The sequence below is a fragment of the Carya illinoinensis genome, chromosome 1 (assembly GCF_018687715.1).
Source record: "Carya illinoinensis cultivar Pawnee chromosome 1, C.illinoinensisPawnee_v1, whole genome shotgun sequence".
Taxonomy (NCBI): Eukaryota; Viridiplantae; Streptophyta; class Magnoliopsida; order Fagales; family Juglandaceae; genus Carya; species Carya illinoinensis.
Genome location: NC_056752.1, coordinates 53,415,293 through 53,430,628, shown reverse-complemented (window position 1 = coordinate 53,430,628; position 15,336 = coordinate 53,415,293). Strand labels below are relative to the sequence as shown.

General features: G+C 36.1%; 4 protein-coding genes across 4 annotated transcripts; 1 reads left to right on the top strand and 3 right to left on the bottom strand.

Moving 5' to 3' along the window:
• Positions 1–3,209: 3,209 nt before the first annotated feature.
• Positions 3,210–4,481, top strand: LOC122286402 (probable carboxylesterase 8). The gene has a single exon (XM_043095416.1). The coding sequence runs from the start codon at positions 3,396–3,398 to the stop codon at positions 4,386–4,388; it is 993 nt and encodes a 330-aa protein (XP_042951350.1). The 5' UTR covers positions 3,210–3,395; the 3' UTR covers positions 4,389–4,481.
• A 139-nt stretch (positions 4,482–4,620) lies between these two features.
• LOC122286418 (probable carboxylesterase 9) lies at positions 4,621–5,874 on the bottom strand. Its single transcript, XM_043095417.1, has one exon. The coding sequence runs from the start codon at positions 5,658–5,660 to the stop codon at positions 4,695–4,697; it is 966 nt and encodes a 321-aa protein (XP_042951351.1). The 5' UTR covers positions 5,661–5,874; the 3' UTR covers positions 4,621–4,694.
• A 5,673-nt stretch (positions 5,875–11,547) lies between these two features.
• LOC122301108 (protein FAR1-RELATED SEQUENCE 5-like) lies at positions 11,548–13,023 on the bottom strand. Its single transcript, XM_043112207.1, has one exon. It carries the CDS (start codon positions 13,021–13,023, stop codon positions 11,548–11,550), a length of 1,476 nt encoding a protein of 491 aa, XP_042968141.1.
• LOC122301102 (protein FAR1-RELATED SEQUENCE 5-like) lies at positions 13,020–13,733 on the bottom strand. The gene has a single exon (XM_043112194.1). It carries the CDS (start codon positions 13,731–13,733, stop codon positions 13,020–13,022), a length of 714 nt encoding a protein of 237 aa, XP_042968128.1.
• Positions 13,734–15,336: the final 1,603 nt, after the last annotated feature.

Genomic DNA, 15,336 nt, shown 5'->3' with positions numbered 1-15,336 from the left:
TGTGGAGTGTTTACCCACTACCAACATACCCAAACACTACTAAACTTTCAAGGAGTGCAGTAATCAACTATTTTCATCTCTACCAACGTTTTTGCCACCGACATTGATCATATCCTTGTCCCGGATTTCAAAGCCGACATTACCTTGCTGCCTTCAAGACGATCGAGACTGGTCTCGTGACCGATGCTTAATCCTTAAAAAAGGGGCCTTCAATATACTTTGAGATGTGATTTAGGATCTGTTTAGACGGTAAGATGAGATGGTTTATGAATAATAGTAAAATAATTTATGAATAATAAAGAAATAGTTTGAGTTAAGATATTTAATAGAATTTAAAAAAAAAAGAATATAAATATTAAAAAGTTAAAATATTATTAAAATATAATTTTTATTTTGAGATTTGAAATAGTTAAATTAATTTTTATATTTTTTTTTAAGTTTGAAAAAATTGTATTGATTAAGTAATAATTAGATAAAAAAATTAAAAAATTAAAAATTAAAAAATATTTATATTTTTAATATTTGAATATTAAAATAATATAAGATGAGAGTATTTTTGAATTCAAATGGGCCGTAGGATTTAGCAGTAGTTGGGTTATTAATAAGTCGATCAGAACAAGTCGATTTGATTTGTTAAATAGACGGTCTACATATCTTCAACAATTAGAAGCATTTCGGGATTATCCAATTGAATTGAATCATTGATCCCTACTTAAAAGGGTGTTTGGTTGGCTTGAATCAATGACCAACTTGGAGTGGATCGAATTGGTTAATGGTTGACATTAAATGGTATTATTATTGAGTAGCTTTACAGACACATAGCGATCCCAATTGGGACCCGTCAGTTTTTTTTCATATATTTTTTAAATAAAAAATTTTATAATATTATTTTTTAATCATTAAATAAAAAAAATTTTAAAAAAATTTATCAGAATTTCCATCCAGATCCTTCGTCTGTAGGAGTAGTATTTCTCTTATTAGTTATTATTATTGCCCATAACCTCGTTTCACGATCTTTCTCTGACCCGCTTTACAGAAATGCGCTATTGAAGTCTCGTGGGCTCAATAATAAAATATGGATACCTCTATCTATGGCGTAATAATAATATTGAAATAATTTATAAATAGTAATAAAATAATTTAAGTTAATATGTTTTTTTAAGTTATTTTAAAAAGAGAAAAAATTAAATAAAAATTTTATTTTTATTTTAAAATTTAAAAAAAAATTATATTTTTTATAATTAAATAAAAAGATTTAAAAATTAAAAATTTGAGAATTGAAAATATTTATGTTTAAATAATTTTAAGATATTAAAAAAAGATAAAATAAAATAAAATGATTTAAATCAGATGCGAAACCAAATGAGACAAGAGTTTTTGACATTTTGTGTGTATATCTTCTATATATAAAAAGTGTGTATGAAACGGAAAATCTTATTTTAACGGTTTTTCTTGTTTTTCCGTTAAAGTTAACACCGTTTGTTTTAACGGTTTGATATATAAAATGAAGACATAAATATTGAGAGAGATAGTATTCAATGTTGTTATATGATTTATTAATCACAATAATAATAATACTTAATAGTTTATATAATAATAAGTAATTAAAGATTAGTTATTATATTTTTCTCATTTTCCTTAACATATACACGTGTATTAGGTGCATAAGACGTAAATCTCTAAGTATAATATACGTGTATTATACATTTCATTAACTCAGATTATTGAATATTTCAAATTTAAAAATCTCATATAATATATAATACAAGTGTGTTTAATCAAAGTGTTTTTTCTTTTCCCATGGTAGTAGGACGTAACTTCCGCTAAGTCATATTCCACACGTAGGCTTGCTATGATGGTTACATGACAAAGGCCGTGATCCTTGAGCTAATCAAGAAAGAGTAAATTCGGCCAACAACTTCAAAATATATTTTAGGATTTATATATATGCTATATATAGAAAATATTATACCACAAATTTTATAAAAAGATTATGTTTTAACTTTATGTTGTCCCTGATCGACTCAACCAACAGCAAAATAAGAATTTTAATGTTGTCTCTATTGATCGTCTACAGGATGACATAAATTGATGAATAATAATACAAACATCAAACGACACATATTTTGAACTACCGTTTATGTTAGAATTTTATTAAATTTTTCGTATACATCTTTGCTAAAATTATAGATGTTATAAACATGTATTAGATTATATGATATTTTGAACTAATTTTTTTATTTTCTCTAATATGCCTTAAATTATTAAGTGACATCAATAATTTTTATAAAATATATATTATTTTTTACAAATAATCATTTTATAAAATTAGATAAACGTACTTTGCACGTTGCTGCCACCTAGTATGTATATATATATATATATATATATATATATATAACAGACTATAGAGGCTATAGAGACCTGATGGTGGGCGGTAACGCTGCTAGCTCTACAGCCTCTACTTGAAGCAATTAATCCTACGGCCCACCCATTTAGATTTTAGCTGATATTTCTGGTTGAGCTTTAAAGGCAACATAAAGTGAAACGGGCGAATGTACATTTTTTCAGTTGGATCCTTTAATTCCTCGTCCATATAAATAAAGGAAAATAAAAATGACAATATAACCTTTAAATATATTTATTAAACATGTTTATTTATATATTTTAAATTTGTATTTTTTTTTTGTAATGGTTAAAGAAATAATTATTAGTGAATTTATATATATATTTTATTTTTTAATAGTTAAAAAATTTAAAAATTCTTAAAAAATATTTTTTTTTACTCTAGTCTACATTTAGATACATATTTAGCATTGCCATAAATAAAAGCAGTTTGATTTTCTTATTCACTTCTTTTTCCTTTGTGATTTCCGTTTTCTCATATATTATTAATTATGCATATTCCTTTATCCAATAGTTTTTAAGTGAAAGAAAGCTATTCTTGCGCCACGTGGTCATCAACCAAACACTTCCTAGGCTATGTAAAATTTTAAGTGCAGTCATTTTTACGGATTCCTTTATGCACTCTAGTGATATGATTAGTTGTGTATTAAAAAAAATTAATTCAACCAATCATATTAATGAAATACATAAAAAATACATAAAATTAACTGTATACCATTACTCTCTACCTATTCCTTCGAGATTGAGAAATTGGGTGCATACTCCAATTTACAAAAGTCAACGCATACATAAAATCAGAGAGCTTGATATCATCACTTACACCTACTTCTCCTCTCCTACCTCACCGGCTTTAATTTCCTGTTAGTATAAGGATCCCTTCTTCTTCTCTGATATATACGAGTCCACGATCACTCCACGATCACTCTCGGTCTCTCCTTCCCTCCATCCCTCCCTCTATTTTCTCTCGCACGCATAGTCGCAACAGAGACATGGCAAACCATACATCCTCCATTGATCCCTACGAATTCCTCAAAATTAGCCCCAACCCAGATGGCTCTCTCACCCGCCTCAATCCATTTCCAATTGCACTCCCAACCGAGCCCAGAAGTTCCACCACCACTGATTCTAACACACCTGCCCCACTCGCCCTCTCCAAGGACATCCCTCTCAACCCCACCACCAAGACCTTCCTTCGTCTCTTTCTCCCCCACCCTCCCCCTTCAAACCAAAAACTCCCTCTCATAGTATACTTCCATGGCGGAGGCTTCGTTCTCTTCAGCGCCACTTCACAGCCGTTCCATGATTCATGCAGCGCAATGGCGGCGAAAATCTCAGCTCTGGTCTTGTCGGTCGAATACCGTCTCGCACCCGAGCACCGTCTCCCGGCGGCTTATGACGACGCTGTGGAGGCCATCACGTGGATCCGGAACCAGGCGGGGGACATCAACGGCTGTGATGCATGGTTGAGGGATTACGTAGATTTTTCACGCTGCTTTTTAATGGGAAGCAGTGCTGGGGGCAATATCGTGTACCATGCCGCTTTACGTGTGCTTGATGTTGATCTCAACCCCGTGGAGATCAGAGGGTTAATTTTTAACCAGCCGTTCTTTGGTGGTGTCCAAAGGAGCGGATCCGAGATGAGACTGATTAACGATCGGATTCTACCGTTGGCTGCAAATGACTTAATGTGGGCCCTGGCATTACCAAAGGATGCTGATCGTGATCACGAGTATAGTAATCCAACGGTGGGTGGTTCCCATGAAGGGAAGATCAGACGGCTACCGAGGAGTTTAGTAAGGGGGTACGGTGGGGACCCATTGCTAGACAGGCAGCAGGAGTTCATGAAGATGTTGGAGAAAAGTGGGGTGGACGTGGTGGCCAAGTTTCATGATGACGGTTTCCATGGTGTGGAGCTCTTCGACCCCAGAAAGGCCCACGTTTTGTACGCGGATATCAAGGATTTTATCGCGAGCAGTGCATGATTGTGTGTGAAGAGTAATGGCATTGCATCTGATTATATCTACAATGTGAGACTCTGTTTTATTTATATCTATGAACTCTGATCCCCTTTTTTATATATTGTTCAACTGCCAAAAATTAGATTAATTTGTGTGAGGTCCTGTTGATGTTTAAAAGTATATATATCTGGGTCGATGCCTAAGGCTAGGAAGGAAGCTTTATTTTTATGTAGTTATAAAAATGTAAATTCAATCGTGTGAAATCCATTGGTTAATAAACGTCGTCGTCGCTCAAGAAGAACTGGAAGTAAGACGTTAAAGGAAAACTAGCTAACATCCAATAATGAATTCTTGAAGTATGCTTAAAAGAAGGGTGGCACGCCGAGAGTCCCATAGATGAGCATTATGGGACCCAACATCATCGAACCATGTCTTCACATGGGCTCCACACGTTGCCAACATCGTCACGAACTCCTGCTGCCGGTCAATCGTTGGGTCTCCGAAGGATCCCATTACCAAACACTTCTGTAGCCTACAGATCATACCCTTTTGTGGGCCCATTACCATCATCGGATTGCAATACCAATGGTTCCGATCCACCCCTTTTGGCAAAGCGAGATCCCACATGAGGTCCAGCACAGGCAATGGCAAGATTTCGTCTGCAGCATGATTCAGCTCCGATTTGGTTCTCTCTTCACCCCCAAACAAGGGTTGGTTCATTATCATTCCAGCAATATTCATTGGCTCCAATTGCGACGCACAAGCCTTTATACCCACGAAGAACACCATGTTTCCGCCATTTCCACAACCGTAAAGATAGCACCTGGAGAAGTCTCCGTAATCTCTTAGCCACTGCTCACCTTTTGGGTTTGTTGCCTGATTTTTCACCCAACAGATGGCGTCCATGGCGTCGTGGTACTGAGCTGGGAGTCGGTTCTCCGGCGCGAGGCGGTAGTTAACTGATATGACAATGGCTGGTATGTTACTGGCGATTCGCGAGCATTCTTTGTGAGTGTAGGAGTCGTCGGCGCCGAAGAGAAACCAACCTCCATGGTGGAAGTAGACGATGATAGGAAGTCGGGCGACAATGTTGTCATTGGAAGGCAATTTTGTTGGCAAAAAGACGCGGACCCATGTTTTAGTCTCGACATTGATAGTGAGGTCCTTGGAGACCGTGGGGTCGCCGGGATCAACATTAAGGTTTGCCTTGATCGTCGGGAATTTGAGTCGGCGAGTGACAATGTCGTCAGGACCGATGGCTATGTCGAGGTGAGCGTAGGGGTCAAACTTTGACATTACCGTTCTGGTATTGGCACTTTTGGGCAAACGAGTTTTGAGGAACTTTAGCCTCAAGAAAGCCTCGGATCGATCGATATGCGTTGGCTTTGGAGTTGGGAAATTTGGGTTGCTTTGTGGTGTACTTTTTTAGGGTCGGAAATGTCCATATATCCATACTCCGTTGCTAAAGATGGGTGGTGTGGTCTGTGGTGTACGAATTTTTGCAATTCAATGGAATGCTTTACTTGGAGTTGCCCCCCATGAAGCCCTCCCAATCAGTCACTCCCAATTGCCCATTTTGTTATCATGGGAAAAAGATTATCTATTCATACCAAGATGATAGAATTGATTCGTATACTTGCACCACCAAATAATCCAAGATGGTGGATTCAACTTTTAGTGATAGATGGTCTTATTATTTTATACAACAACTATCTCTAAACTATCGTTGATTGGGATAGAATTGCATCGTAGCTCTAGCATCGGTTTAGGTAAAATTTGGGTTTTTTTTTTTTTTTTGTTTTTTTTTGCTAATATGTCACCTTTTGCATTTTAACTACCTCACTTAAAACTTAATTTATTGTTAGATTAGCCATTTAACTTCCTATTACAAAAAGATATTATTTTTTTAATAGTCATATTTTGTAGATCTAACTATCATATTTTTTTTTATTTAATTATCATTATTTTATCTCAAGCATGTATTAATACATGGCTATAAAAAGGATGTCTATCAATGTCTTTTAATGGATGATAATTTTAATATATTAGTGAAATGTGTAAAAAATATATAAAAGTGACTGTATATAAAGTTTTTGATTTTTTTTATTCTTTACGTTTGTATTAAGATATAAAAGCAAATGAAAATAAAAAGTAGAGAAATATAAAACAAATAAAATAAGATTTGGCTAGAGCTAGAGTTTCTTAAATATATGTTGAACTATTGTAGCAAAAATGCATTTTGGTTTAACTATGGCTAAGTCAATATAGACCATTTTTTACATAAACTTGCCATTATTTACGTTGCAATGACATTTGGTTAAACCAATGCTTTGGAATGAATGATTGGTTAGCTCCTGTCATTGCTACCAAGTGAACCATAAAGTAGCGAACCTCGCTGATCATCTTGAATTTGTTATTTTTAATTAAGTTGGTTAGTTGATTAATATGACATATGTTAGATAATTTTTATAAGGCTTTGCTAGATACAGTCGGGAAATGCAGTCGGCGTGCAGTCGGCGTGCAGTCGGCTATACGGAATAAATAAAAAAAAAATTATAAAAAAATTATTTTATATTCAGGAGGACCTACATGAATAAAAAAAAGTTATAAAAATAATTTTTTTTTTATGTAGGTCCCGTATTAATTCACTTTTTTCTCCACGACTGCACGCCGACTGCATTTCCCAACTGTAAAAAGTATTTCTCATTTTTATATTAATCATGTAAGAGGGATAAATATTAAGAATTGGGCTATATTTATCTAAAAAAAATTATACTCATCTTCACGCTATATATAAATTTTTAATTTTTAATTTTTTTCTCTTATCGAATGTCTAACGTATGGATGATGAGTAGAATAAATTAATTAATTTATAAAGAATAAAACTGAAAAAATAAATATAATATATAATATAGGAAAATGATGAGTAACAAATATCTTATTTACAATAAAAAAAAATGTAGAGCTTTTTGTTTTTATTATTTACAGAAAATTCTATATATCATATTATTATCTTATTTATATTTCATTAAGGAAGATGTTGTATATTTACCATCGTTACATGATTATTTATTATATTTTTTTATCATTAAATAATAAATACATCATATTATATATAATAAGATACAAATAAAATAGTAACGTCGCGCATAATATTACTCTTTTAAATTCGTAAAAAACCCAAACCAAGACGATATGACATACAACGGTGCCCACCAAAGAAAGAAAGAAAAAGTGCCAGCCAAGAGTCTAATGTGTTGAATAATCTGGGGTATATACCATAGGGTCGCGCTACAGTGCCGCCTGCTGGTGAGTGCCGCCTGCTGGTGACCGCAGGCGGTGACCGCTTGACGTGGCACGCCACGTGGCAAATTAATTTAAAAAAAAAAAAAAGAAAAAAAAAAGATTGAAAATGGGAAACGGAATCGACTGAACCCATTCGACTGACCCCATTTGTTCCGAAACCCTTTCACCCTCCAGCCGTCGTCCTTTCACCTTGCAGTCGTGGTGGCTTCCCTCGCCGTCCCCTTCGCCGTCCAATCGCAGAACGCCGTCAGGAGTGGTTCCATCGCCGAGCAGCAGTTCCCTCCTCCACGAGATCGGGCCCGCAGCACCGTTTTTCGCTACCCTCGTCCCCAAGATCGTTCCGGCGGCAGAGCTACCCTCCTCCACGAGTGCGTTCCGTCCCGTCGCCGAACACCTGCTCCCTCTTGATTTTTGGGTTGTTTATGGTAACATCCACCAATTTCTCCCTTTCGATGCTACAGATCTACAGATAGAGGATGCTTTCGGTTTGTTGAAAATATTTGAGACTAGAAATTAGCTTGTGACTGTTAGTTGAAGTATTTTTGTTGAGATTTCTACGTTTTTCTCTTACTTAGGTCTTCAATTGCATCCATAGGGTTAGGGTTTCTGATAGGAAATATGCGTCCATTACCATTGTAACCTAGGGCACGATTTCTGAGTTACCCATGATTATTCACCTCCGAATGGGCATGTTTATTGTTATTCTTGTGGGAATTTGTTAGCTTAAACAATCTGGGTTATAATTGTGAGTTTGGTATGATTAAGCTTATTTGCTGAAGTTCATCAATTGGAGTCGTCCGGGTCATTGGTTCTGTAGCATTATCATTGTGAGTTTAGCTAGTTATTGGTACCAAATGTGCCATTGTATTTCTGTAAGTAATTTCTGATATCAAATGAGAATTAAAAAAACAGAGTCTTTGTGAATAATTATAGGTTTTGGGGTTTGAAAGAACCTAAATTAATGTCTTTTTAGTGACTTAGATATTCCTTAGAATTATTTTTTGTTATGTTTCTTAGATTGTAGTGATTGGCTTGATTTGAAGCTTGGTTTGCTTGTTTAATAGAGTCAAGCTCTACCCAGCTACAGCATGATAAATTTTAGTTGATCTGAGCTCATGCCAACATATAGTTTGAGCATTGCAATCATACATAGGGATTTAGAGAGGGAATGGGAGAATCTGGGTGGAGAATCCGGGTGGAGTTATATGTATTATATATTATTATTGGAGAATCTGGATTGAGTTTTCTTGGGTTACATGGTGAAGACCTTTTTAATCCAGGTCGACTTCATTTACCAACATTCTGTTTTAATTTTGTTTCCGAGAACCCAGATTATTATACCTATTTACAAAAACCGAATGTATTTGTATATGAACAGCAATGTCTGTGTCTGAGTCACACAGTGGAAATAGTGATCTGTCCAAAGGAAAGTCAATAATTGAGTACCCAATTTGTTACTGTGGAATGAAAGCTTGTCAAAGAACTGCGCATACGGAGGAAAATGATGGGCGGCGGTTTTTTGGATGTCAAAACTATATGGTGAAATATTTTCTTCTCGCCCTCGTATCTCATTGTTGTGTTGATAGTCATGTTTATTGTTATAATTTAACTGGGAATTGGTTCTTGCAGTTTGGAAAGTCTTGTGGATACTTCTGCTGGGATGACCTTGAAATTCCAGCATATTGCCAAAAGACGATCAAACGATTACAACACAATGTTGATAAATTAAAAGTTGAAGTTGAAAAGATCCAAGCATCAAGGGATATCCAATCCTTGAATCATCGACTAGAAATAGAGGCTGAGAGGCGCAAGAGGCAACTGGAGAAGGCTACCTACGTGCTAACAATTTCATTGTCGTGGTTATTCTTTCTTGGGATACTTATATCCAATTGTGGTTGGTTGAAAGGAAAATGTTTCACCTAGTTTTAGAAGTTAGCAACTAGGAAAGTCTTTGTAGCTTTGTGAAAGCTGTTTGTGGCAGCTGTTTGTAGATGGTAGCAGCTGTTTGTATTTTGGAGAATCTGTTTGTATTTTGTAGCAGCTGTTTCTATTTTGTGGCAGCTGTTTGTACTTTGTGAAAACTAAATAGTATTTGGTGTAACTCTTTGTACTCGGTTTGAGACCTTGAACTTACCCAATGTACATGTCAAATTTCTCTCTTTCCAAGAATAATACAAGCTGGAAAATGCAATGTTTCTTGCAACTGAAATAGTATCAGAAAATTACAATATACATCTCTGGAAATTGTACATAGGTCAGACAAATGCATGCTGAAAAATTCCAGTCTTGCCTGAATTACACAACCCGATCAAAATACACTAAACTCATGCTGAAAAGTTTCAGGTACTTTCGAAATACAAGCTGGAAAATGTAAGAAACTTACAAAATACATGCTGAAAAATTGTTCTAGCTGTGAATTACACAAGCCGATCAAAATACACTAAAATCCAACTGATCAATTACAGTTTGAGCTCAAAATACAAGCTGGAAAATGTAAGAAACATACAAAATACATGCTGAAAAATTCCAGTAGCTGTGAATTACACAAGCCGATCAAAATACACTAAAAAAAAATCACTCAAAAATTACAGTTTGAGCTCAAAATGCAAGCTGGAAAATGTTAGAAACTTACAAAATACATGCTGGAAAATTCCAGTAGCTGTGAATTACACAAGCCGATCAAAATACACTAAAAAAAAATCACTCAAAAATTACAGTTTGAGCTCAAAATGCAAGCTGGAAAATGTTAGAAACTTACAAAATACATGCTGGAAAATTCCAGTAGCTGTGAATTAAAGAAGCCGATCAAAATACACAGACAAATCCAACTGAAAAATTACAGTTTGAGCTCAAAATGCAAGCTGGAAAATGTTTGTATCTTACAAAATACATGCTGAAAAATTCCAGTAGTTGTGAATTAAAGAAGCCGATCAAAATACACTAAAATCCAACTGAAAAATTACAGTTTCAGTTCAAAATACAAGCTGGAAAATTCCAGTTTCAGTTCAACAAGCTGAAAATATCAATAGTATTAGATTCTATACAACCTGATCAAAATACACAAAATACAAGCTGGAAAAGTTTCTGTTCTTGTCAAAAAAGAAGCTGTGGAATTCCAGCTGTGTAGATTCTATACAACCTGATCAAAATACACTAAATACAAGCTGGAAATTGCCACTTTCATACAAAAAACAAGCATTTGGAATTCCAGTTTCTCTCTTTCTATACAACCTGATCAAAATACACAAAATACAACCTGAAAAGTTCCAGGGTCAGCTATTCTATACAACCTGAACATAATACCAGCAATTCTTAGCTTCTATACACTTATATCCAACTGAAAGAGATCACCATCATGGCTGCCACCATCTAGGCTCGTATAGATCATCTTGATCCGATAGATTCAATCGCCTAGGTTGCGCTTCTACTGGAGGTGGAGGAGCGGTCGAGGGAGTACAAAAAAATTCCGGCGCATGTGTCCAAACCTGGCTTCCTTGATCGTATAAACAGGATACCTTCAAAATTTACAAAATATCAATTTGCTTGATAAAGGAAAGAAAAGAAAACACATAAAAATAAAGAACACTTGAGTAACTTAGTATACCTGGGTTTGAGGCACTTCATCTTGTTGGTATGATACACTGTACATAGATCTATCTTCTATACATAATTGGCGACTCCTCTATGCATACCAACATAAATCCATAATAATCTATTAATATGGTCAGTAGAACACAAAAATTCTTAATGTATCTTACAAACAACCACTTCAGACTTATAAAATGGAAATTCTTACATGACTCACACAACATACACCTATATGGTTGGAGTTTGAGAAAAATAGTAATATTTTCTTGCAAAGTTAATGTACATATGTTCAGAAAATTATGGAACAATATACAACCTCTGTTGTGGGCAATCTCCTTCTAGTGCTCGGTTTCTTGAGACTCTTCTCAACTGGATGCGTTTTTCTCTTACTTGGTGGTCTCCCTTTACTCCGAACCACCAATGGACTAAGAACTTTGCCTCTCGTGCCATCCATGGGCATAGCTTGTCCAGGTGTGGTGGTACCTTCGTAGGAGTTCCCCTCCGGGTACTCTTGCTTTAATTGTTCTAGCTGAGCAATCAATTTCACACAGTTCCCCTCTGTCTTTGCGGCATTTGAACACAATGAGTGGAAGCAACTTTGGATCCGATCAAACCTTTTTCTCACAGGGTTGCTTGTCGCCTCATAACTGCTTTTTACATTCAAATAATCTCTCTTTATATCCTTCCTCCAACGAGCCAAAATGTATTTCTGTGGTACTTCAGTCTTGCCTAACTGTGCCAGAATACGAAGAGCATGTCTGCATAATATTCCCCTAAACTCAAACAACTTGCAACTGCATGTAATATTTAGGGGATCTACTTCCTCTACACTTACATTGTAGTTTACACGTTTAATGAATCCATCACTCACTTCAATCTCATCCGCGACAACGTACTCATATTTTGCACCATCGCCCCCTAAATACGAGTGACTCAAATATAAAAACCCTCGAAATTCTTCTTGGACTTCCTTAAACTTGGCAATTGTGTATGTTTTTTGAAATTGCTTCTCGATAGGATAGCGGGAGATGCAAGGAATCTCAGCGTTAAATGAACTGAAGTCAGCAATTCGTTCATTCTCTGCCTTCCTCATAAGGGCTGAATCATACTGCTCAACAAATTGTTTCAGTTCGGTCCTAGAGTGAACGTAGTCATCAAAAAATGCATTCATGCCTTCACTACGTTGTGTAGTTGACATTCCAGCCCAAAACGTGCATTTAACGTACGCCAGCACCCAAAACCGCCTATCAACATAAAGAGATCCCAACCATCCATTATCGCGTAGATCATACGTGTCAAGCATCTCGCACCATCCTTCTTCAAACTCATTCTCACTTAACGAGTCATACACACATTTGTGTAGACTACTCTTGATCTCGTTATATTGAGAATGTGACCCGAATTTCTCTGGAAGCTTCTTCAAGATATGCCACAAACAAAAGCGATGCCTCGACGATGGGAACACCCTGGCAATTGCAAGTTGCATCGCCTTGTCTTGGTCGGTAATGATTGCATTTGGTGGTTGGTCATTCATACATTTCAACCATGACTCAAACAACCACTCAAAAGTATGCGCATCCTCATTGGATATCAATCCACACCCAAATAAGATTGACTGACCATGATGGTTGACACCAACAAATGGTGCAAACGGCATTTTATACGCATTGGTAAGGTATGTTGTATCAAAAGTGATCACATCCCCGAATGATTGATATGCAGCTCTACTTCGGGCATCTGCCCAAAATACATTCTTTAACCTCATGTCAGCACCCACATCGATCGCATAATAAAAGTCAGCATTTTTTTTTTTTGCATATCCTGGAAGTAGTTCATTAGAGCTTCAACGCCTCCAACTCCGAGGCGAAGTTGACGTGCTTTCTCAATATAGTTTCGACATTCTTTCTCCCCAAATGACACATTCTCATAACCCCCCGCTTCAACAACTACACTCTTGAAAGTCTTTGACGTACGTATTCCGGCCTCATCATTTATTTCAAGCCTTTTTTTAACCCTCTCATCTACCTTCTTGAAACATCTAAAGTGTCTGGATTTCCCCGGACTACAATAATGTGTGTGATCCAATATGACATTGGACAAGGTGTATCCGCCGTCCTCATTCAAAACTGAATTAACTCTTGCTTTGCACCCTACCCTCTCCGTTTGTCTTGGCCTGAGGACATTGGAAGCCCGACTCTTTGTTATGCCTTGCCGCGCACATACTAATGTAAACCATCTAACCTTCCCGTCCTCACTTTGTCTAGAATTCCTTCTTCGCACCCCGAACCCTTTCTGCTTAGCATACTTCATATAGTAAGATCGAACTTCTTCCTCACTAGAAAAGGTCATTCCAACCTTCGGTTCTTCGACACCATCATCAACCTCGGGTGCTTCGCCACCTTCATCATTAATAGGACTATCATCAACCACTACTTCATCATATTCATTATCCGATAACTCTACTAAGGAAGCCATATCAACTCAACCTTGGCAAACCTACAAGTAACAACCTGATCAAATTGAATTAGAATATAATTTTATTTTATATTACAAGATACAACAATGGGAAAGCATGTGATAAATTTTCAGTCAAAATGATTGTTAAATTACCAAATCCAACACACTAGCTGAAATGAAAATAAATAATATATGTATCTATTTCTTGGTAAGTGACTGAAACTTAAGTATGTAATTATAAGCTGTTCCTAACTAAATCAAAATCAAAATACACTTAGTCCTAACATACATAATAATCTATTCAGTCGTATGCTATAATATAATCTGTCTGTTAGCATGTATTACCCATTAGATTAAGGCAAGAAAAATGTAAATGATGAAGGAGATGGATGATCTGATAAATGTAAATGCTAAGAAATAAAAAACACAGATCCGAAATCATCTTTACCTTTAGCCAGCGTGGGGGTCGAGCTTGTGGCCTCAGCCAGCGTGGGGGTCGAGCTTGTGGCGTCAATCGGTGGACCCAGAAGTCGCCGGAGATGGGGCTGATCAAAATGGTGGTCGTTGTCGTGATGGTAGGTGCAGGGGCAGGTGGTTCGATGGGTTTCTCGGCTCACATGGCGCCGTAGATGGTGAAATCCGGATCTGTCGTGACGCCGTAGATGGGGGGCCCAGTACGGTGGTGGTCGCCGTTCTTTATGGTGGTGGTCGGAGTCGTTACGGCGGTGGGGGCAGGTGGGGCAGAACGGAGGCAGATGGCCTCATTCTTTGATGCACGAAAATAGGAAATGATAGTACGGGATCTTCGGATCCTTCCGTCGCCAGAGTCGTTACGGTGGTCGGAGTTCGTTATTGTGGTGGTCGGAGTCGTTATGGTGGTGGTCGGAGTTGTTACGGTGGGCCAGGTGGGGGAGATGGATGCCACGGATGGATGCCACGGATGGGTTCTCCTTACGCGGGAAAGGAATACGTTTTGTCCGTCCACATCACGTTCCACATCACGTTACACGCGTAGTGCCACCTCATGCGGTCATCCAAAGCGGGCAAATAGAAGCGGCACAGCAGCATTATTCATATACCATATAGGTTATATTGAATAGTGACGTAATGTCAAATATTCTATAAAGAGTAATGTTTTATATAATTGTGAAATTATAAATACTATGCAATAGTTTTAAAAAAAAGTAAGGTCTACGATTAAAAAATTAGTTTTTTTTATGTAGGTCTCATATTAATTCATTTTTTTTAAAACGATTGCATGCCACTCGCACAACCACGACTGTAAATATTATTTCTCTTTTATAAATAATAAAAATTAATACAAAATCGTTGTTTTTAAAAAAAGTAATATAAAAAAGTAAAAAATAATAAAAAAATATTTTACTTCCTCACTCAAATCAACCCTTAGCCCTTATTTGTTATCAAGATATTTTTTATTATTTTAAATTTTGATATAAATATAATAATTAATATAATTTTTTAAATTAAAATATAAAAATAATTTTAAAAATTATATTATAATAATATTTTATTTAATTTTTAATTTCATTTATGCAATGAAAGGACTCTCTATGCTTTTTAAAATCCGTTCCCACGGGAAAAAAGAAAAAACTTAAGAAAA